The 15,551-nt window shown below is 52.7% G+C and overlaps 1 protein-coding gene across 17 annotated transcripts in view; it reads left to right on the forward strand.

Moving 5' to 3' along the window:
• The window catches only part of Ush1c (USH1 protein network component harmonin), a 47,650-nt gene that overhangs the window by 12,473 nt on the left and 19,626 nt on the right, over nucleotides 1-15,551 (forward strand). For 11 of the 17 annotated variants that reach the window (XR_002397202.2, XM_021263867.2, XM_021263866.2 and 8 more), the window contains exons 1-15: nucleotides 119-422; nucleotides 552-619; nucleotides 1,913-2,056; nucleotides 2,180-2,318; nucleotides 5,960-6,068; nucleotides 6,180-6,204; nucleotides 6,391-6,448; nucleotides 6,723-6,817; nucleotides 8,006-8,090; nucleotides 9,037-9,096; nucleotides 9,243-9,299; nucleotides 9,600-9,742; nucleotides 10,608-10,673; nucleotides 10,953-11,077; nucleotides 13,980-14,053. Coding sequence is in view for 16 of the 17 variants with exons in the window: in XM_021263867.2 (XP_021119526.1) it covers nucleotides 354-422; nucleotides 552-619; nucleotides 1,913-2,056; nucleotides 2,180-2,318; nucleotides 5,960-6,068; nucleotides 6,180-6,204; nucleotides 6,391-6,448; nucleotides 6,723-6,817; nucleotides 8,006-8,090; nucleotides 9,037-9,096; nucleotides 9,243-9,299; nucleotides 9,600-9,742; nucleotides 10,608-10,673; nucleotides 10,953-11,077; nucleotides 13,980-14,053 (1,317 nt within the window). In the remaining variant the exon portion in view is untranslated. Of the gene's footprint in view, nucleotides 1-118; nucleotides 423-551; nucleotides 620-1,912; nucleotides 2,057-2,179; nucleotides 2,319-5,959; nucleotides 6,069-6,179; nucleotides 6,205-6,390; nucleotides 6,449-6,722; nucleotides 6,818-8,005; nucleotides 8,091-9,036; nucleotides 9,097-9,242; nucleotides 9,300-9,599; nucleotides 9,743-10,607; nucleotides 10,674-10,952; nucleotides 11,078-13,979; nucleotides 14,054-15,132; nucleotides 15,183-15,551 lie in introns of those variants that run through there. The other 6 variants (XM_087211595.1, XM_087211594.1, XM_013074623.3 and 3 more) reach the window with 4 other exon arrangements.

The following is a 15,551-nucleotide window of genomic DNA, read 5'->3' on the forward strand; positions in this document are numbered from 1 at the left end:
ACCAAGGGAAAAGGCAGAGAGAGTCACGCTGAGCTATCCCAAAGAGTAGAATGTGGAACTCCTTCCTCATCAGCTCCCCTGGGAATGAAAGGCTAATGAATCAGCCCCTGAACTTGACCTTGGAGTCTCAGCCACTGACGTCAGTGAAGTTGAAATGATGTAACCTGACCTTCAGAGCAGGGGTGTGGGGGGGTGGTATGCCAGGACCTAGGAAGGGGAAGGAGTGGCCTGGAGGCTGACTAGCGGACAGAACTCACGTCCAACCCAGCTTAGGCCAGGATGGAACAAGGCAGAGTCACCCTGACATAGATGTCACAGAAGAATTCAGTGGCAGGTTGCTTGCAGCAGGGAGGATGTGCTATCTGAGCGAGTGGCCCAAGTCTTTTCTGAAAGCATTTATCCGGCACTACAGCCACCATCAGGTAAGACAGTGGGCACCTTCTGGACACAGATGACGTAGGCATGGGGTGAGCAGCAGCGATGCCTCCCTTTGCTGAGCCCACTGTGGGCCGGCTGGGCCACGAGTTTAATTCTGCCCTTGGGTTTTCCAGGTGGATTTCCTGATTGAAAATGACGCAGAGAAGGACTACCTCTATGACGTGCTGCGGATGTACCACCAGTAAGTGCACTGGGTCCAGCTCCCACAGGGGTGTTCCAGGAACCCTGGCATGAGTTGTTCTGAGACAAGGGGCTCAGGGAAACAGACACTCCTGGGAATCAGATGCACACACCGTACATTCATTTCAGCAATTGATGACACGTATTCTGTGCTTGACCCTGTGCTAGGCAGAAGGGGTAGTGTGTGAGCAAGACAGACTAGCCCTGGCCTTCAGGTTGCTCACAGCCTGATGGGGAGGCTGTTGAGGAGCCAGATGAGTTCACTAAAGCACGATTGTTAGGACAGAATGAGAAATGCCAGCTGGCCCCAGCTGCTACAGCACATGTTTCTGGTCACGCACTTGCTTTTTAGATTCTTTCAACATGCATTTACTTGCTGGGCACCATGCAGGATCTGCAATGAGTAAGATCCACTTTCTCTCTTTGAGTTACTCGTGGCCTGATGGAGGGAGATGGACAGACTCTATAAACACCACGAGCCCTAATATAAATTAGTTATGGCTGCTAAGTGGAGGTAAAAGCAGAAGTGTGCCAGAAGGAATTTTCACTTCTATCCCTGGGTGTGGGGAGGTACAGAAAGGCTTGAGCTGGGCTGTCAGTGATAAGAAGGGTTGTAGGTAGACTATCAGGGAAGGGCTCAGCATCAGCAAAGGTACAGAGGCATGGAAGCATAGGATGTGAGTGTGGAAGAATAGGTAATGGGGCTTGGGGTAGGATTTGGGATATACAGAGAGGGTTTACATGACCACAAGGCAGCAGAAGTCCATGGGGAAATCATGGGGCTCCCGAACCCACCCAAGAAGATGGATTTTTCCCTCAGGGCAGCAGGGAGCTATGAAAGCATTTTGAGAAGGGAAATTGACGTACAGGTTAAAAAGGTTAGGTGAGAATGGGCGAAGTTGAGGGTCCGAATGGTGTGAAGGCATGTGAGAGACAGTGAGAGCAAGATTTCTGGAGCATAGCAGCAGATTGGACTGGGAGATGAGAGTAGGAGAGAGGACATCCATGTCTTACATCCATGTCTGGGAAGGTTCTGGCCTTCAGATCGAGGCACAGTGAGTTTGAAGTCCTGGCTTGGTTTCATCTGCAAAATGGCTTCACCATCCCTAGCTTTCAGGTTTCCCTGTGATTTTTGCACAAGAGAACAAAGCTTTTCTAAGGCTCAAGTTCCAGGCTCTGAGCTTTTCAGGAGCATTCTCCTTAATTTCTGGGCCTGAGCTCCAGGGATGGGGACCCAGGCAGGAACAGAGGTTGTGTCCAGGGCCAAGGCTCCAGGCATCCCGTGTCTCTGCAGAACCATGGACGTGGCTGTGCTTGTGGGAGACCTGAAGCTGGTCATCAGTGAGCCCAGCCGCCTGCCATTGTTTGATGCCATCCGGCCCCTGATCCCGCTGAAGCACCAGGTGGAATATGACCAGCTGACCCCGCGGCGCTCCAGGTACCAAGGGAGCCACCAGGCTAGAGGCAGGGGTGGAGAGGACAGAGTTCCTCACTCACAGGCAGGGCAGCGCTGGCCATCAGGTCCGAGCCGGGCCCTCACTGGTCACCCCCACCATGGCAGGAAGCTGAAGGAGGTGCGTCTGGACCGTCTGCACCCCGAAGGCCTTGGCCTCAGCGTGCGGGGTGGCCTGGAGTTCGGCTGTGGACTCTTCATCTCCCACCTCATCAAAGGCGGCCAGGCAGACAGTGTCGGGCTGCAGGTGAGTGAGTGGGCCCTGGGGCATGGGGGGCCAGGCCTCGGACTTACTGCTTGCTGCTCAACCATGGCCACCAGCTTTCCTGAGCTTTTGGGAGTGGAAGAGGCTGCCATATCCTGCCCGGAACTCACAGGCCCATCAAAATCAGGCTGCAGGCAGTTTTCCTCTCTCTGTCTCTGTCTCTCCTTGTCCCTGTCCCCCCACCTCTCTCTCTCTCTCTCTCTCTCTCTCTCTCTGCCTGTCTCTTTCTAACACTGGGGAGTGAACCCAGGGCCTTCACACTAAGCTACATCTCCAGCCTCCTCCCCCCCTTTTTTGGAGACAGGGTCTCACTGTGCAATTCAGGCAGGCCTTGAGCTCTGTATGTAGCGTAGGCTGGCAGGCCTCCTGCCTCAGTCTCCTGAGCGCTGGGCTTATAGGTGTGCACTACCACCCATCTATTTTTTAGTTTTTATTTGGAGACTGGGTCTCACTAAATTGGTCAGGCTCAGCTTGAACCTGCTGTCCTCTTGAACTTGCCTCAGACTCCTAGAGTGCTGAGATTACAGGTGTGCACCACCGTAGATAACGGCTACCTCCCACTACCACCTGAAGGAGGAGCATGGTAATGCCCAGATGCAGGAAACTTGATACCAGTGACCTGTGTGAGAGGCAAGGAGAAAGAAAGCCCAGTGCAATGACTGAGAACACAGACTCTGAGGCTGGACTATCCAGCTCAGAGCCTGTCTTCGCTGTTTGTTGAGCCATGTGACTTTGGTGAAATGACCTAACCCCAGGCCTCCATTTCCTCACCTGTAAAATGGGATGATGACAAAACTATCTGCCTCATCAGGTTGCATGAGGAACAGATGAATTAATATTAGACAGTGCTTAAAGTGTCTGGCACATAAATGCTGTGTTTGACAGCAAGTAGAGAGGGAGAGATTTAGTGAACACCTACAGTGCACCAGGTAACATCCACACAACATCTTCGTCTTACAGTTAATGGCTCAGAGGCCAGGCAGTGGCCAAAGCAGGATTAGAACCTGTGCCTCCTGCTGAGCCAGGGATCTCAGGTGCCTGTCCCCTGGGGTCCCTACACTGCTGTGTCTGAGCACAGGGGTCTGACCTCCAGGTCACCTCCTCCCTGAGCCCAGAGTTGTGTTGTCTGTCCTGGTAAAGGAGCCTCCACTGCCTCTAGAGCTCCAGGGCGTTTGCTATCAACATCTCAATCAGGCAGCCGAGCCAGGGGCTTTGCTGGGGCCCATGCACTAATGGTAGGAGACCCAGAGGGGGTTCAGGTGGAAACAGGGAGCTGACAGACATCGCTTTGTTCTGAATCCGTTTCTCACGGCTCACCTTGCCGATGGCATCTGAAATTTCAGCCTCTTCATTATTTCTTTCCTCTGTGGCACATTTTCCAGCCCAGAAACTCAGCCAGAGACAAAAACATAATGAGCTCCTCTCTTGGCATTGGCTGAGGCCCTCCTTTGTGGCCTAGCTCTCCTCCTAGGATGAGTGTTTCTCAGCCGGCCCTGATGACTGGGGCCATGCGGGCGTTTTAATGGAGATTACAATTTTATCCTCTCAGCTCTTTCTCAGGCTTATGAATCATGGACCCTTTCTTGGGCTGATAGGCTCATCTCTCCTTTGTTCTGCTGTCCCTCAGATCATCATATCATCGTGGTCCCCACACAAAGACCCTTTTGCAGAGTTCTACACCCAGCGAGAGGGAGAGGGAAATTGATCCTACAACCCAAGCTGGGGGCTGTGTGGGAATCATTAGGCCTGAGGCCCTAGGCTCGTTCCCTTTAGGAACAAGACAGGGAACTTCGCTCAGAGGAGCTTGGGGGCAAGGCCTGCATGCACCAATTGGTCTGGGTTCGTATTTTGGGGGAGAGTTATGCCTAAAGAGAGCTCAGAGAACGTTCTGGAAGGCCAGGAAGGAGCAGGTGCATGCACAGCCTGGCTGGACTGGTGATCCTGTGGTGCTTTGCCCTGTCAGCCTGGGTCCCCTGTAAGGGCTGGGACCCTACAGTAGGACCTATGCCTCGGACTCCATCCCGCTGTTCCTTCCTTTTTCAAGTTTATTCTGTCTTTACCCATGTCCTCTGCCTTGCCCGGGGCAGCCTGTTCTATACAGTTTGTTGTGTATTCTAGGGCTAGAAGGTAACTTTCTGAGCCTTGGTTGTCCTGGCTATAAAATGGATGGAGTAATCCCTGCTTTCCAATGTACTTGAGGAATCTGACAGGTGGCAGAAATCCAGAGAGGTCAAGATGCAGGGGATTGCAGCCAGGCTTGGCCATGTGCCCTTCTTTTCTGTTTCCAGACACGGAAGACAAGAATTGATGTCTGTCAGGGAGATGAACAGCCAATCCCAGCAACCCTCTTTGCATACTGGGTACCCTTGAGCAAGGCACTTCACCCCTCTGAGCCTCTACTTCCTCATCTGATTCACAGAGACACAAATTCCTACCCTGCGGGGCTGTGAAAAACAGATGCAAGGAGCTAGCTGGTCCAGCTGATTTTGAATCCAGTGTCTCCAGACTTGCAGCCTCCGTGTTTTGTGCCTTTTCGAGCACTCGCCACTTTTGTCAGAACTTTGAGAAAATAGGGATCTGTGTCCTGGAGAGGAAGGGAGGTATCTGTGGCAACAGTGACAGGTGACTCTGCAGGAGCATTATAGATTGGGAGCTTCCAGGAACCAAGTGCCTGGAGGAGGCAGCAGCAGTGTCCAGAAGGGGGCGCTGTAACCAGGGTCTGTGCACAGGCCCCCATTTTCCTGTGTCCTGTGTCCTAAACTTTAAGAAGAGGGATCTGAGCAGACTGTTAGGTCTTGGGCCTAAAGTAACAGTAGGACCACTTACTGAGTGCTTGCTGTGTGCCAGGTACAAGTGGCTTTACATGCTTGAGTTTACTTAATTCTCCCAGAAACCACAGAATTCCCTGATTTATAGATGAGGAAAACAGAAGCCGCTTAGTTAATAAGAGCAGAAGTTTGAACCCAGGACAGCAGATACCAAAGTTCTGGGCTCAGTCACTGTTCTTTGCTTGCTCCCAGAATAGAAATTCAGAGGTCAGGGCCACAGCAGAGTTAAAATGTTCATCGAGTTTCCATAGAACGGAAAAAAAGGGATCCTGTTGGTGATGTGAGCTTGGCCAGGAGTCATAGGTCCCCACCGGACTCAGTTACAGAGTTGTAGTGACTCACAGAGGAGGGGAGCCTGCTTCTCGGGGGCAGGGTGGACAAAGGCCAGGCAGGGCTACTCTATGCTGGGCGGAGGGCCACGCTTTGTGTGGACTCTAGAACCTAATGATGTCCCAATGGAGTGAAAGGGACACCACAGTGAGGGAAAGGGGCACCACCTGAGTCCTAGTCTGGCTCTGCTACCCACCCACTGTGCCTCTCATCCCCTGCCTTGGTTTCTCCATCTGTAAAATGGGGCAGAAGGAATACTTGGAAGGGCCACCTGCCCTGGAATCCCGCTGGCTGATGGAGGGTGGGTTGGTTGTGACCAGGCACCAGGCACATATCGAGGTCTACTCTGAGCGTCAGTGTGGCTGCTGGTCCCTTCTCTGGAGAGTAGGACACAGGCACCTGATGGCAGGCCTGTCCTGCTGCCCGACCCCCCGAACCTCATGCTCATTCCTCTCCATGGCCAAGGTAGGGGATGAGATCGTCCGGATCAACGGGTATTCCATCTCCTCCTGCACCCACGAGGAGGTCATCAACCTCATCCGGACCAAGAAGACCGTGTCCATCAAAGTGAGACGTGAGTGAGGCCGGCTGGGGGTAATGGCAGGCTGGGTAGGCAGTGGGGCTCCCGGCTCCTGGGGGAAAAGCGAGGGCAAGGCCATCTAACCCCAGTGCCTTTCTCCCACAGACATTGGCCTGATCCCTGTGCAGAGGTGAGCAGGACCCCTTCTGTGGCAGTCTTTTCCTGGTGGCCCACTGTCCTGGTAGCGGCTTTGGGGTCTGGTTTTCCCCAATCCAGGGCCAGTGAGGGCAGAGGATCCAGATGTGGCAGATCCGGACAGGATCTGGTCCCTCAAACATTTCTCACTAACCACCCCCCTTTCTCTTCCCCCCACCAGCTCTCCTGATGAGCCCCTCAAATGGCAGTATGTGGATCAGTTTGTGTCGGAATCGGGGGTAAGGGCCAAGGCCACCTGTGATGGGGATTGGGTGGGACAGTCTTTCTACAGGGGTCTTAAAGGAGGGATTGGCCCAGAAAGGACACCCAGAAAGCCCCTATAGGGTGATGTGCCCTCAGCTGGCCCAGCTGCTACAAACCCACACTCCAAGGGACAGAATGGCCATCTGAATTGTGTGAACTCAGCAGTGCCTGTTCTGAAGATCTTATGAGCTCATGAGGCCACTTGCATGCATATGGACACCCAGTGACCCTGCTTCTGTCCCTCTCTAGGGTGGACGGGGCAGCCTGGGCTCCCCCGGGAATCAGGCAAGCAAGGAGAAGAAGGTCTTCATCAGCCTGGTGGGCTCCCGGGGCCTTGGCTGCAGGTGCGTGGCAGGCACACCTCGGGGCTCTGTCATGGCTGTAGACACCAGCAGGTCCTAACTCCTCTCCTCTTCCTCACTGATGCTCCTGAGGACCTTTGTCCACTAGATCTGTCTGCTTGATGACATTCCTTGGTGCCTGATTTCCCCTCTGAACTTCACAATTACTCCACAGGCCCAGAGGGGCAGCTCTAACAGGTTCCACTTTCCAGATGTGGAAATTCAGGCCCAGACACAGAGGTACTTTCCTCTCAAGGGCGCTCAGGTCACTGCAAAAAGATCCTGTCCAGCTGGTCATCTCTGTCACAGTTCCCTTGTCACTGATTACCTTGTGGGCTTCCTTAAGAGGTAGCCAGGGAATCCCAAACAGGCCTTGGGCCACACCAGAAGCCCTTGTTAGCATGCTCCAGCCACTCACTTGTCAGTGCAGCCTTCTTCTGCCACCTGCGAGCTACATGGATCTCAGGATCAGCTCCTTAACCACCCTGAGCCTCAGTTTCCCCCTCTATAAGTTGGGGGTAATAATACCCATATCACAGAATTATTATGAAAGACCTATAAGTGATTTGAAAAGCCTTTCTGTTTAGGGAGATGACAGCCCTAATTCAGAAGCCAAATACGTAAATGATTATAATACAGGGTGACAAGGACTCTAAAGCAGGTACAAGTTGGGTCAGGGCTGACAAATGGGTTTCCTATCCGTGTCATCTCTAATCACTCAGTAGGTGGCCACCTGGAACTCTGTTCTGCAAAGGATTCTAAGACTGTGTCCAGCCGGTGGGAAAGAATGCTGTGATCGATTAGTGATGTCTGCCACAGATTTCAGTGAGGAGAACAGTGCCAAGCACCATCCTTGGCATAGAGTTTCAGGAGCTCTGAGGAGGGGCTGAGTAGCTGAATCTTGGGACAGAACAAGGGGTCTTATGAAAATGTGTCAGGGAAGACAGCGTTTGAGTCATAAGGGATGAACCGGAATGAGAAGAAACAGCGCTGGTGCTGTATTGGGTGAGGGGTTGCCTAGGGAGATTACAGGCTGTCTCGTGTGGCTGTTGCCCAGGGCGCAGTGGAAAGCGAGCTGGGAGTGAGACAACCTGTGTCACCTGTGGGTGACACCCGAGCAGAGGGTGACAAGTGTAAACACTGAGAACGGGCAGAAGGCAGAGCCTCTCCCACTTTTCCCACCTCCCGCAGCATTTCCAGCGGCCCCATCCAGAAACCCGGCATCTTCATCAGCCAAGTGAAGCCCGGCTCGCTGTCTGCGGAGGTGGGGCTGGAGGTGAGTGAGTGGCGCTGGGCCGGCCCCGAGGGCAGTGGGGCTGGGCTGTGACCCCACATGGAAGGTGGCCCTGCCTTCCCACACAGCCCACAACTGGGCATCACTGGCTGATGATTTCTCCCACGGCCCAGCGGACGCTCACAAGAGAGGCGACATTGAATTTCCCTACTCCAGCTCCGAAAGCCACTGGTTCCGAGATGGGGAATGTAGTAATAACAATCAGAGCTGACATTCTGTGTTTACTTGCACGGGGTGTTTTCCTAAGCCTTGTAGACTTTACAAGAACGTTGAGGATTAGACACTGTTGTTACACCCATTTCACAGGCGAGGAAACTGAGACTCAGAGAAAGTATGTGATTTGTTTTCAAGATCATGTCCCTAGCGTGGTAGGGCTGGGCTTTACATCTAGGTGGTCTGATGCCAGAGCTGAAACTCTTAACTCCCCTTTTGGACAAGTTACTTCATGTTTCTGTGTTTATGCTTCCCCACCCATAAAATGAGAATGCTAGAATCTTCTTTCTAAAGTTTTTGTGTGGATTAAATTAATTTGTACATATGCCAGAATTGTGCCAGGAACATAGTAAGCAATTAATGGATGTTAGCTATTATGACTATTATTATGATAATAATCCAACACAACCTCTGCTGTGTGGATGAGAGGCCCAGAGGCTCTTGTGCTTGTTAACTGAGATTTATAGTGCAAATATCCTAATTCAGCCAAATAATTGACCTCTAATGGTGTAACATTTGCTAGCCCATAAAATATGGAGCAGGGGTTGCAAAGTTGAGCTTGAGATGCTCCGAGGGCCCCATCAGAGCTTTCCAACTGCTCTGCTTATTGGGAAGACCCAACATCTAAGCCTGGCACCCCAAGGGAGCCCATTTTACAGATAAGGGAGCGGAAGGATGACTCAAACACACTAACCCTTCTCCATTTCTGCATCAGACAGGGGACCAGATTGTGGAAGTCAATGGCATTGATTTCTCCAACCTGGACCACAAGGAGGTAAGATGTGCTGCCCTCTTTTTCTCTCCACCCTACTTCTCTCTCCCCACCACCACCACCACGGTGTCTAAGACCACCTGCTCTCTCAGCCTGGATGCTCCAGTCTCTTTGTCAGGACCCAACTGACTGTCCCCTTGTCCTCACAGGCCGTGAACGTGCTGAAGAGTAGCCGAAGCCTGACCATCTCCATTGTAGCCGGAGCTGTAAGTTCAGAATAATGTGATGGGAACCGCATGACCCCTGATTTCCAGCCCGAGCCCCTCTGATCCTGATCTCTGCCACACACTTCTGGGCAGGCCCAAGGGGTGTCCTTCCTTGAAGCTCTGACAGCAAAGGGAAAGGGCTTCTACCCAGTGAGAAGTTTGGGTCCGAGGCCACTGGGGACTCAGAGCCTGATCCTGGGGTGCAGGATGCCAAGAAGACAGCCACATCTTTGGCTCCCAAGGCTGTGACAATGGACACCCAGCTTCCTCAGGGAACTGAGCCTCTTCTCTCCCCACGAGGGCCGGGAGCTGTTCATGACAGATCGGGAGCGGCTGGCAGAGGTGCGGCAGCGTGAGCTACAGAGACAGGAGCTGCTGATGCAGAAGCGGCTGGCCATGGAGTCCAACAAGATCCTCCAGGAGCAGCAGGACATGGAGCGGCAGTGAGTGGCAGGCGAGGGCCCCACCCACTCTCCCTGATCACTGTGGCCTGGCCCCCTTGCCTCCTGCCCCCTGTACCTGCCCTCTTCATCCACAGACCACCTGGTTCCTTCCTCCTTGCTGAGAGATTTCCAGACTCTAGAACTATGCAAAATACCCGCGAGAGCTAACATGCTGAGGACCTACCATGAGCCTTGTGGCTGGTGCTTTGCTAGGGCCTTGCTTGTGTTACTTCATTTAATCCCCACAACAGCCCTGGGAGGTAAAAGGATGTAATCCCTTTTTCAGGCAAGGAGTCTGAGCTGTGGACGCTGCTTGCGTGCAGAGTCACACATAGCCAAGCTGGGGTTCATACCCCAACAGTCTGCCTCAAGAGTCTGGACGTCCCCACAGGGCCACACACCTGGTGGCTGAAGTGACTGACTGAGAGAATAAACTACTGTAATTTAAATGCAGATACATTCTCAGCACTTAATATGCACTTGGAAAAGGGGAGAGAGAGGACATCCCTGTCGCTCCCATCTCTTGCACCTGGTCAGCAGCCCCTGTTCTGCCCCAGGATCTGGTCTCTCCTCTGAGAGGACCTCACTCTGCCCAGGTCCCGTCAGTCACTAAGAATTTGGAGGGGAAAGCATGGAGAGTGGCCCTCATTCGGATCCGCCACCCGGCTCTTGTGGCACAGACCACGAAACCACCCAGAGTCCAGGCCTGGACTGAGTTGGCTGAGGTCCCCACATCCAAGCTGATACAGGCATGCTTGAAGGAGGGGCTGGAGAAAACACTGCAAACTTTTCTCCCATCAGGAGTTAGCCACAAGGAAGTTTCCCCGTGTAGACTCAAACCTGCCAACCTGCGTTTGTGTTGCAGAAGGAGAAAGGAAATTGCCCAGAAGGCGGCAGAGGAAAACGAGAGGTACCGGAAGGAGATGGAACAGTGAGTACTCAGGTCCATGTGGGGCCTTCTGGCCCCCGGTGGATCCTCCTCTATTTATAGCCATCCCATAATTCTGGCACAGCCTGTCATATTAGGGCAGCCGGGCACAGCCTTCTGTAACTGCCTCTTAGTTTAGCTCATCGGCTGCAGGCACTGTCCATCCTACTCTCCAAACTAGAGTCATGCAGCCTCTTCCCGGGCTGCTCGGGTCCGCTGGTAGGCGGGAGGTGGGCCTGCAAAGGTTCTGACTCCAGTCACAACTACGGGGTCTCATTTCAGGATCATGGAGGAGGAAGAGAAGTTTAAGAAGCAGTGGGAAGAAGACTGGGGCTCAAAGGAGCAGCTCCTCTTGCCCAAAACCATCACCGCTGAGGTGCATCCAGTTCCCCTTCGCAAACCAAAGTGTATGTATTGTTCGCCGATCATCTGAGGGTGCCCTTCTAGGGCCTGGGGCTGTGGGAGCTAGGCAGAAATGCTGTTCTCTCCACCCAACACTCCCTGTCACTTCCCCGGGTGTGTATAGCCTGTGGTCCTCTCATCCGGCTTTCTTTTCCTGGAGAGGCAGCCATCTGTCAGAGGCTGTCTAGCAGGGTCCTGGGTGGGGGAGCATCTGCCCTCCTGCCTTGGGAGCCTGATGCACACACCTGCTCCTCCACAGCACAGATCCAGATGGGCCATGGGGCTGCTGCAGGGGATGGAATAGCTCAGGGGATGGTTAACTTAGTTTGTGGGTGTTGTGCTCCCTTGGTTCTGAACAGGGGCTGGGGTGAAGCCAGCAGCAAGAAAGAGGAAGGAGCTCGGGTGGTTGATGGGCACCAGAGGAAAGAGCTGGCCTGAGTGAGCATCATTCTATCCCTGCCTGTGGGCTGCTGTCACACTGCCCCAGGGTGCGGACAGGGAAAAGACCGTGAGATAGGTCCAGGCACCAGCCGTGGTCTGGTGACCTCGTCATGCTGGGTGCTCAGCTCCCACCACCCTTCCCATCTCCTCTCTTCATGGGCCCTGCAATCTCACCTCCAGTTTCAGTCCAGGTCCCCACCAACTGCTCTCCCATCCACAACTTCTAACATGTGATTCAAGAAGTAGCCCATGCTGCCAGGGCAAATGGGAGTCTCAGTATTTCTTCATGAGCTATTGGGGGCTCCAGGAGCAAAGCAGTGTGGGGCCCATGGACATCACAATTCCAGCTTGCTTGAGTCTTCACCCAGCTGGTGTGATTTATGATTGACATGGGCAGGTTCTGCTGCAACCAGCTGTGCTCACAAGGACACAGGGCCTGGACTTTGAGAACCTCCAGATGGGGCCAAGAACCAGGGCTCCCCATCTCTGGTGTGTGGCAGCCACTTGGGAAGCTCTGATTGTTCTGTCTCAACTTTGGATCATGCCCAAGCCCCAAAGGGGCATCAACTTGCCAACTCAGGCCACCAGGAATAAGAAAGAGATTCCATCTCACCCTTCTCTGATGCACTACGAACAGCTCCCAGCACATTCCTTCCTGGCAGCAGGGCACAGTGTCATCTCGTGCTCCTCTCGGAAGGACAAAGCTTGCTCTCATTGGCCTTCCCCCATGATACTGAGTATAAGCTGAAGATGGGGCCCAAGCTAAATTCCTGGTGAACAATACATGTTTTAGACGGGCAGCTAATTTGCTGTTGTGAGTGAAATAGGAGCTTCGGAAGGAGAGAAATCGATTTTAATTGCTTCTCATGAAAGTCATCCTAGGTGATTTAGTACCTTCCTAGAAACTGGGGCTCAGCTTCACCAAAAACACCCTCTCAGGAAAAACAAAAACCCTCTCACTAGCTAGTTATTTGTTTAGTGCTTTTTAAGCAAATCAGTTTTCCTGAATAAAAGGAACAAGATTTCTGCCTTTCCTCAAGATTTCAGTATGCTAACACGGTGCTACAAAGTATAAGACTGATGCCCTCAGTCTCCCTCACTCGCTTGGGGCGACTGCTCTCACTGTCCATCTTCACACCCACAATTGAGTTCTCATTTGGAGATAAGTCAGAAAAAGCCACAGGGCTTATGATGCAGCTCAGTGACTGCCTCTCTGCCCATTAGCAGGCAGCTGGGAAAGTCAGGGCTGTTTTGGACCCATAGGACCCAGCCAGCCAGCCCCTCCAACCACCCTGCAGCTCCAGGACCCTATTGGCCAGCAGGTCAGACCTGCCTCAGGCTTCTGGACCCTGCATTTTTTGAGCAAACAGGAGTGTAACCCATCTCTAGCCTAAAACATGAGGCCACCCAGCCTAAGGATGTGGGGGGGGACTGGCTGCTCCCCCAATCAGCTGCCCAGGGGCTCTCACAGTTGCTTCTGCCTACCCATCCCTAGCCCACCCAGCAGCATCCCAATATTCTGCTAAGCCCTCAAAGCTAGGATGTACTGATACAGAGACCCCTAAAAGACCTTTCCTTAGCCCAGGCAGCAGGGCAGGGTTGGGATGGAGTATCTTTGTTAAGGACCCCAGAGCTGGAAGGGGCTTTAGAGGTCTAAAGGAGAGATGCCAGCCTTCTGCCTCTCAAGGGTCAACCTCAACCCACCCCCCATCAGTAGACCCATGATTTGGAAGTTGAGATTTTTATTTTTTTTCTACCAACCCATTCAGTAATCCTGCATGTTCTCCTTATTGTAATAAGTAGTCTTTTTGTTGGCAAGACAGCATCAGTGTTCCAACTGATGAATAAACCAATTCAAACCAAAAAGCAAAGAAATTTAATGTACAGCCTTTTCATAGGCCCATGGGCAAAGGAAGCCTATGGAATTTAAAAGCAATTCACAAGCAGGCTGCTACACCACCTACCAGAGTCCCAGGGAGGCCAGAGGCCAGGTTGGAAATAACTACAATGATGGCTTGCTAGCCTCTTTGCATCCATGATGTCCAGATTGCTGTTTTCCTAACTACATACGCTCCGTTTGCCTTTGTGATCAACCCATCGCCTCAGGATAGAGATCAGACACCCCAGGAATCTGAGCCCCAAGGCAAGGATGGAGAAAGAAAGCAAAAAAAAAAATAATCCCCATCCCACCCCCAACTTTCAACCCACTACCCTGCAAAATTGTTCTCATGCTGCTGTCAGATCAGAGCTCTTATTGTTAGCCCATTTTACAGATAGAGAAAGCAAAGCTACTGAGGTTGAAAGCAGTGCATGCCCCAGCCAGAGCTGTGCCTTGTCCCTGCCTGGACCTCACAGCATCCCTGGAGGAAGCTGATCATAGGTTCCTGGGCTCTGCAAAAGCTCATCTGGCCTTCACTCTCCCAAATCCTCCTGGTTCACCAGCTTCTTCCTCTTTTCCCGGGGTAGATGATCAGGGAGTGGAGCCTGAGCTCGAGCTTGAAGACCACCCGGATGGAGGCACAGAGGAGCAGGGAAAGCAGGTTGGCGCCCCCGCTTCGCTCCCTGGCCTAGCCTCCCTGCCCACCGCCTCCTGAAGCAATGCACACACTGGGCTCTGAGGGACTCATAGGGACCACTGGAGCTTGTGAGGCTCCTCCAAGCACTGGCATAAGACCCTAAGAACAGGACTTATGGCCAGGCTGATAAATCAGCAGGTGCACACCAGTACAAATGAACCTTTGGTTTAAATATTTAAATACTGCCCAATCCCAGGTCTCCCTCTGCTGCTCTGGCCTCTCCTCCAAAACTCCCTAGGCCCTTCCCAGATCCAGCAACTAAGGAGGCAGTGCCTGACCCAGCAGCAGCTTTCAAAAGCCTGGTCTAGCACTCGAGTGGTCAAGGGCGGGCAATCATTTAAGCTGTCACCCCCAGCCCCAGGGAGCTCAGGTTTGGGTTGTTGCCCTGCCATGCTGTTGCCTGGGAAGGAGAGGGCTGTCCTTGCTTATCTGCCCCAAACAGGGATGTGCTTTTGTGTGGACACATCTGGCCACTGCTACTGGCACATCCTTCCTGAGCTGACCTGGTCCCTGCCTCTTTTGGCATGTTGAAAGAGGACTACTTGTTCTGTGCTATGAGACAAGACAGTTTTGTTCTGGCCGACAGCAGTTCTAGGCAGAGACCCAGGCTGGCTTTTGTCTCAAGCCATTTCTTGGATGGAGGACCCAGGCGTCAGGTGGGAAAAGGCTTTTTCTCTTTCAACGGGGCTTTGTGTTTGGAGACCATGTCTGTGATTTGGAAGAGCTCATCCTTGACAAGGAGTTTGCTGTCTGCTTTTCTGGCATTGATTTCTGAAGCCAGCATTTTGGGGAGGGGCATTTGAGAGGGACTCAGAGCTTGGGAATGGGACTTTTCTCAGGTTGTCTTGGACTTGCTTTGTCCCAGATGAGGCCAGGTAAGTGGAGAATCAGGCAAAGGGTGCAGGTTTTTGGTTGGATCTGCCATTGCCATTCTTTATCTCCAAAGCCACACATTCCTTGGAAACCTAGCTTCCAGCTGCTGCCTTGGATGCTCTGGCCCAGCTGAATGGTGTCTCACCATTTTGTTCTCTGTGTTCTTATAGCCTTTGGGTGGTTTTACCGTTATGATGGCAAATTCCCAACCATCCGGAAGGTAGGACAGGACTGGGTGCTGTGCCGGTGTACGGATGAGTTTGCTGTGGGTTGTGGCTTTTCCCAAACATTTCTTTTCCTGTCTTCTCTGCATGGTATGACCTGGCCTGTTCACTTGGAAAGCTAATCCCTTCTGTGCCTCTCTGTCAAGCTGATGTCAAATGGAAGGGCACCATTACAGGGGCTTTGAGGGATGTTCCTGGTGTGAGGCCTGCCCAGGAACAATCAGTTTCCACATGGGTCTGCACCAGCTCCCATGGCACAAGCCAGGGTCAGGGAGCTTCTGCTTTGTTTGTCACATAGAACCAGGGGCCATGACCAGAACCCTGGGTCAGAGAGTGTGAAATAGCAGTATGGATCATGACATCGA

This window comes from Heterocephalus glaber, unplaced genomic scaffold (assembly GCF_053883595.1).
Source record: "Heterocephalus glaber isolate CG9 unplaced genomic scaffold, H.glaber_assembly_v1.0 deba00001428, whole genome shotgun sequence".
NCBI lineage: Eukaryota > Metazoa > Chordata > Mammalia > Rodentia > Bathyergidae > Heterocephalus > Heterocephalus glaber.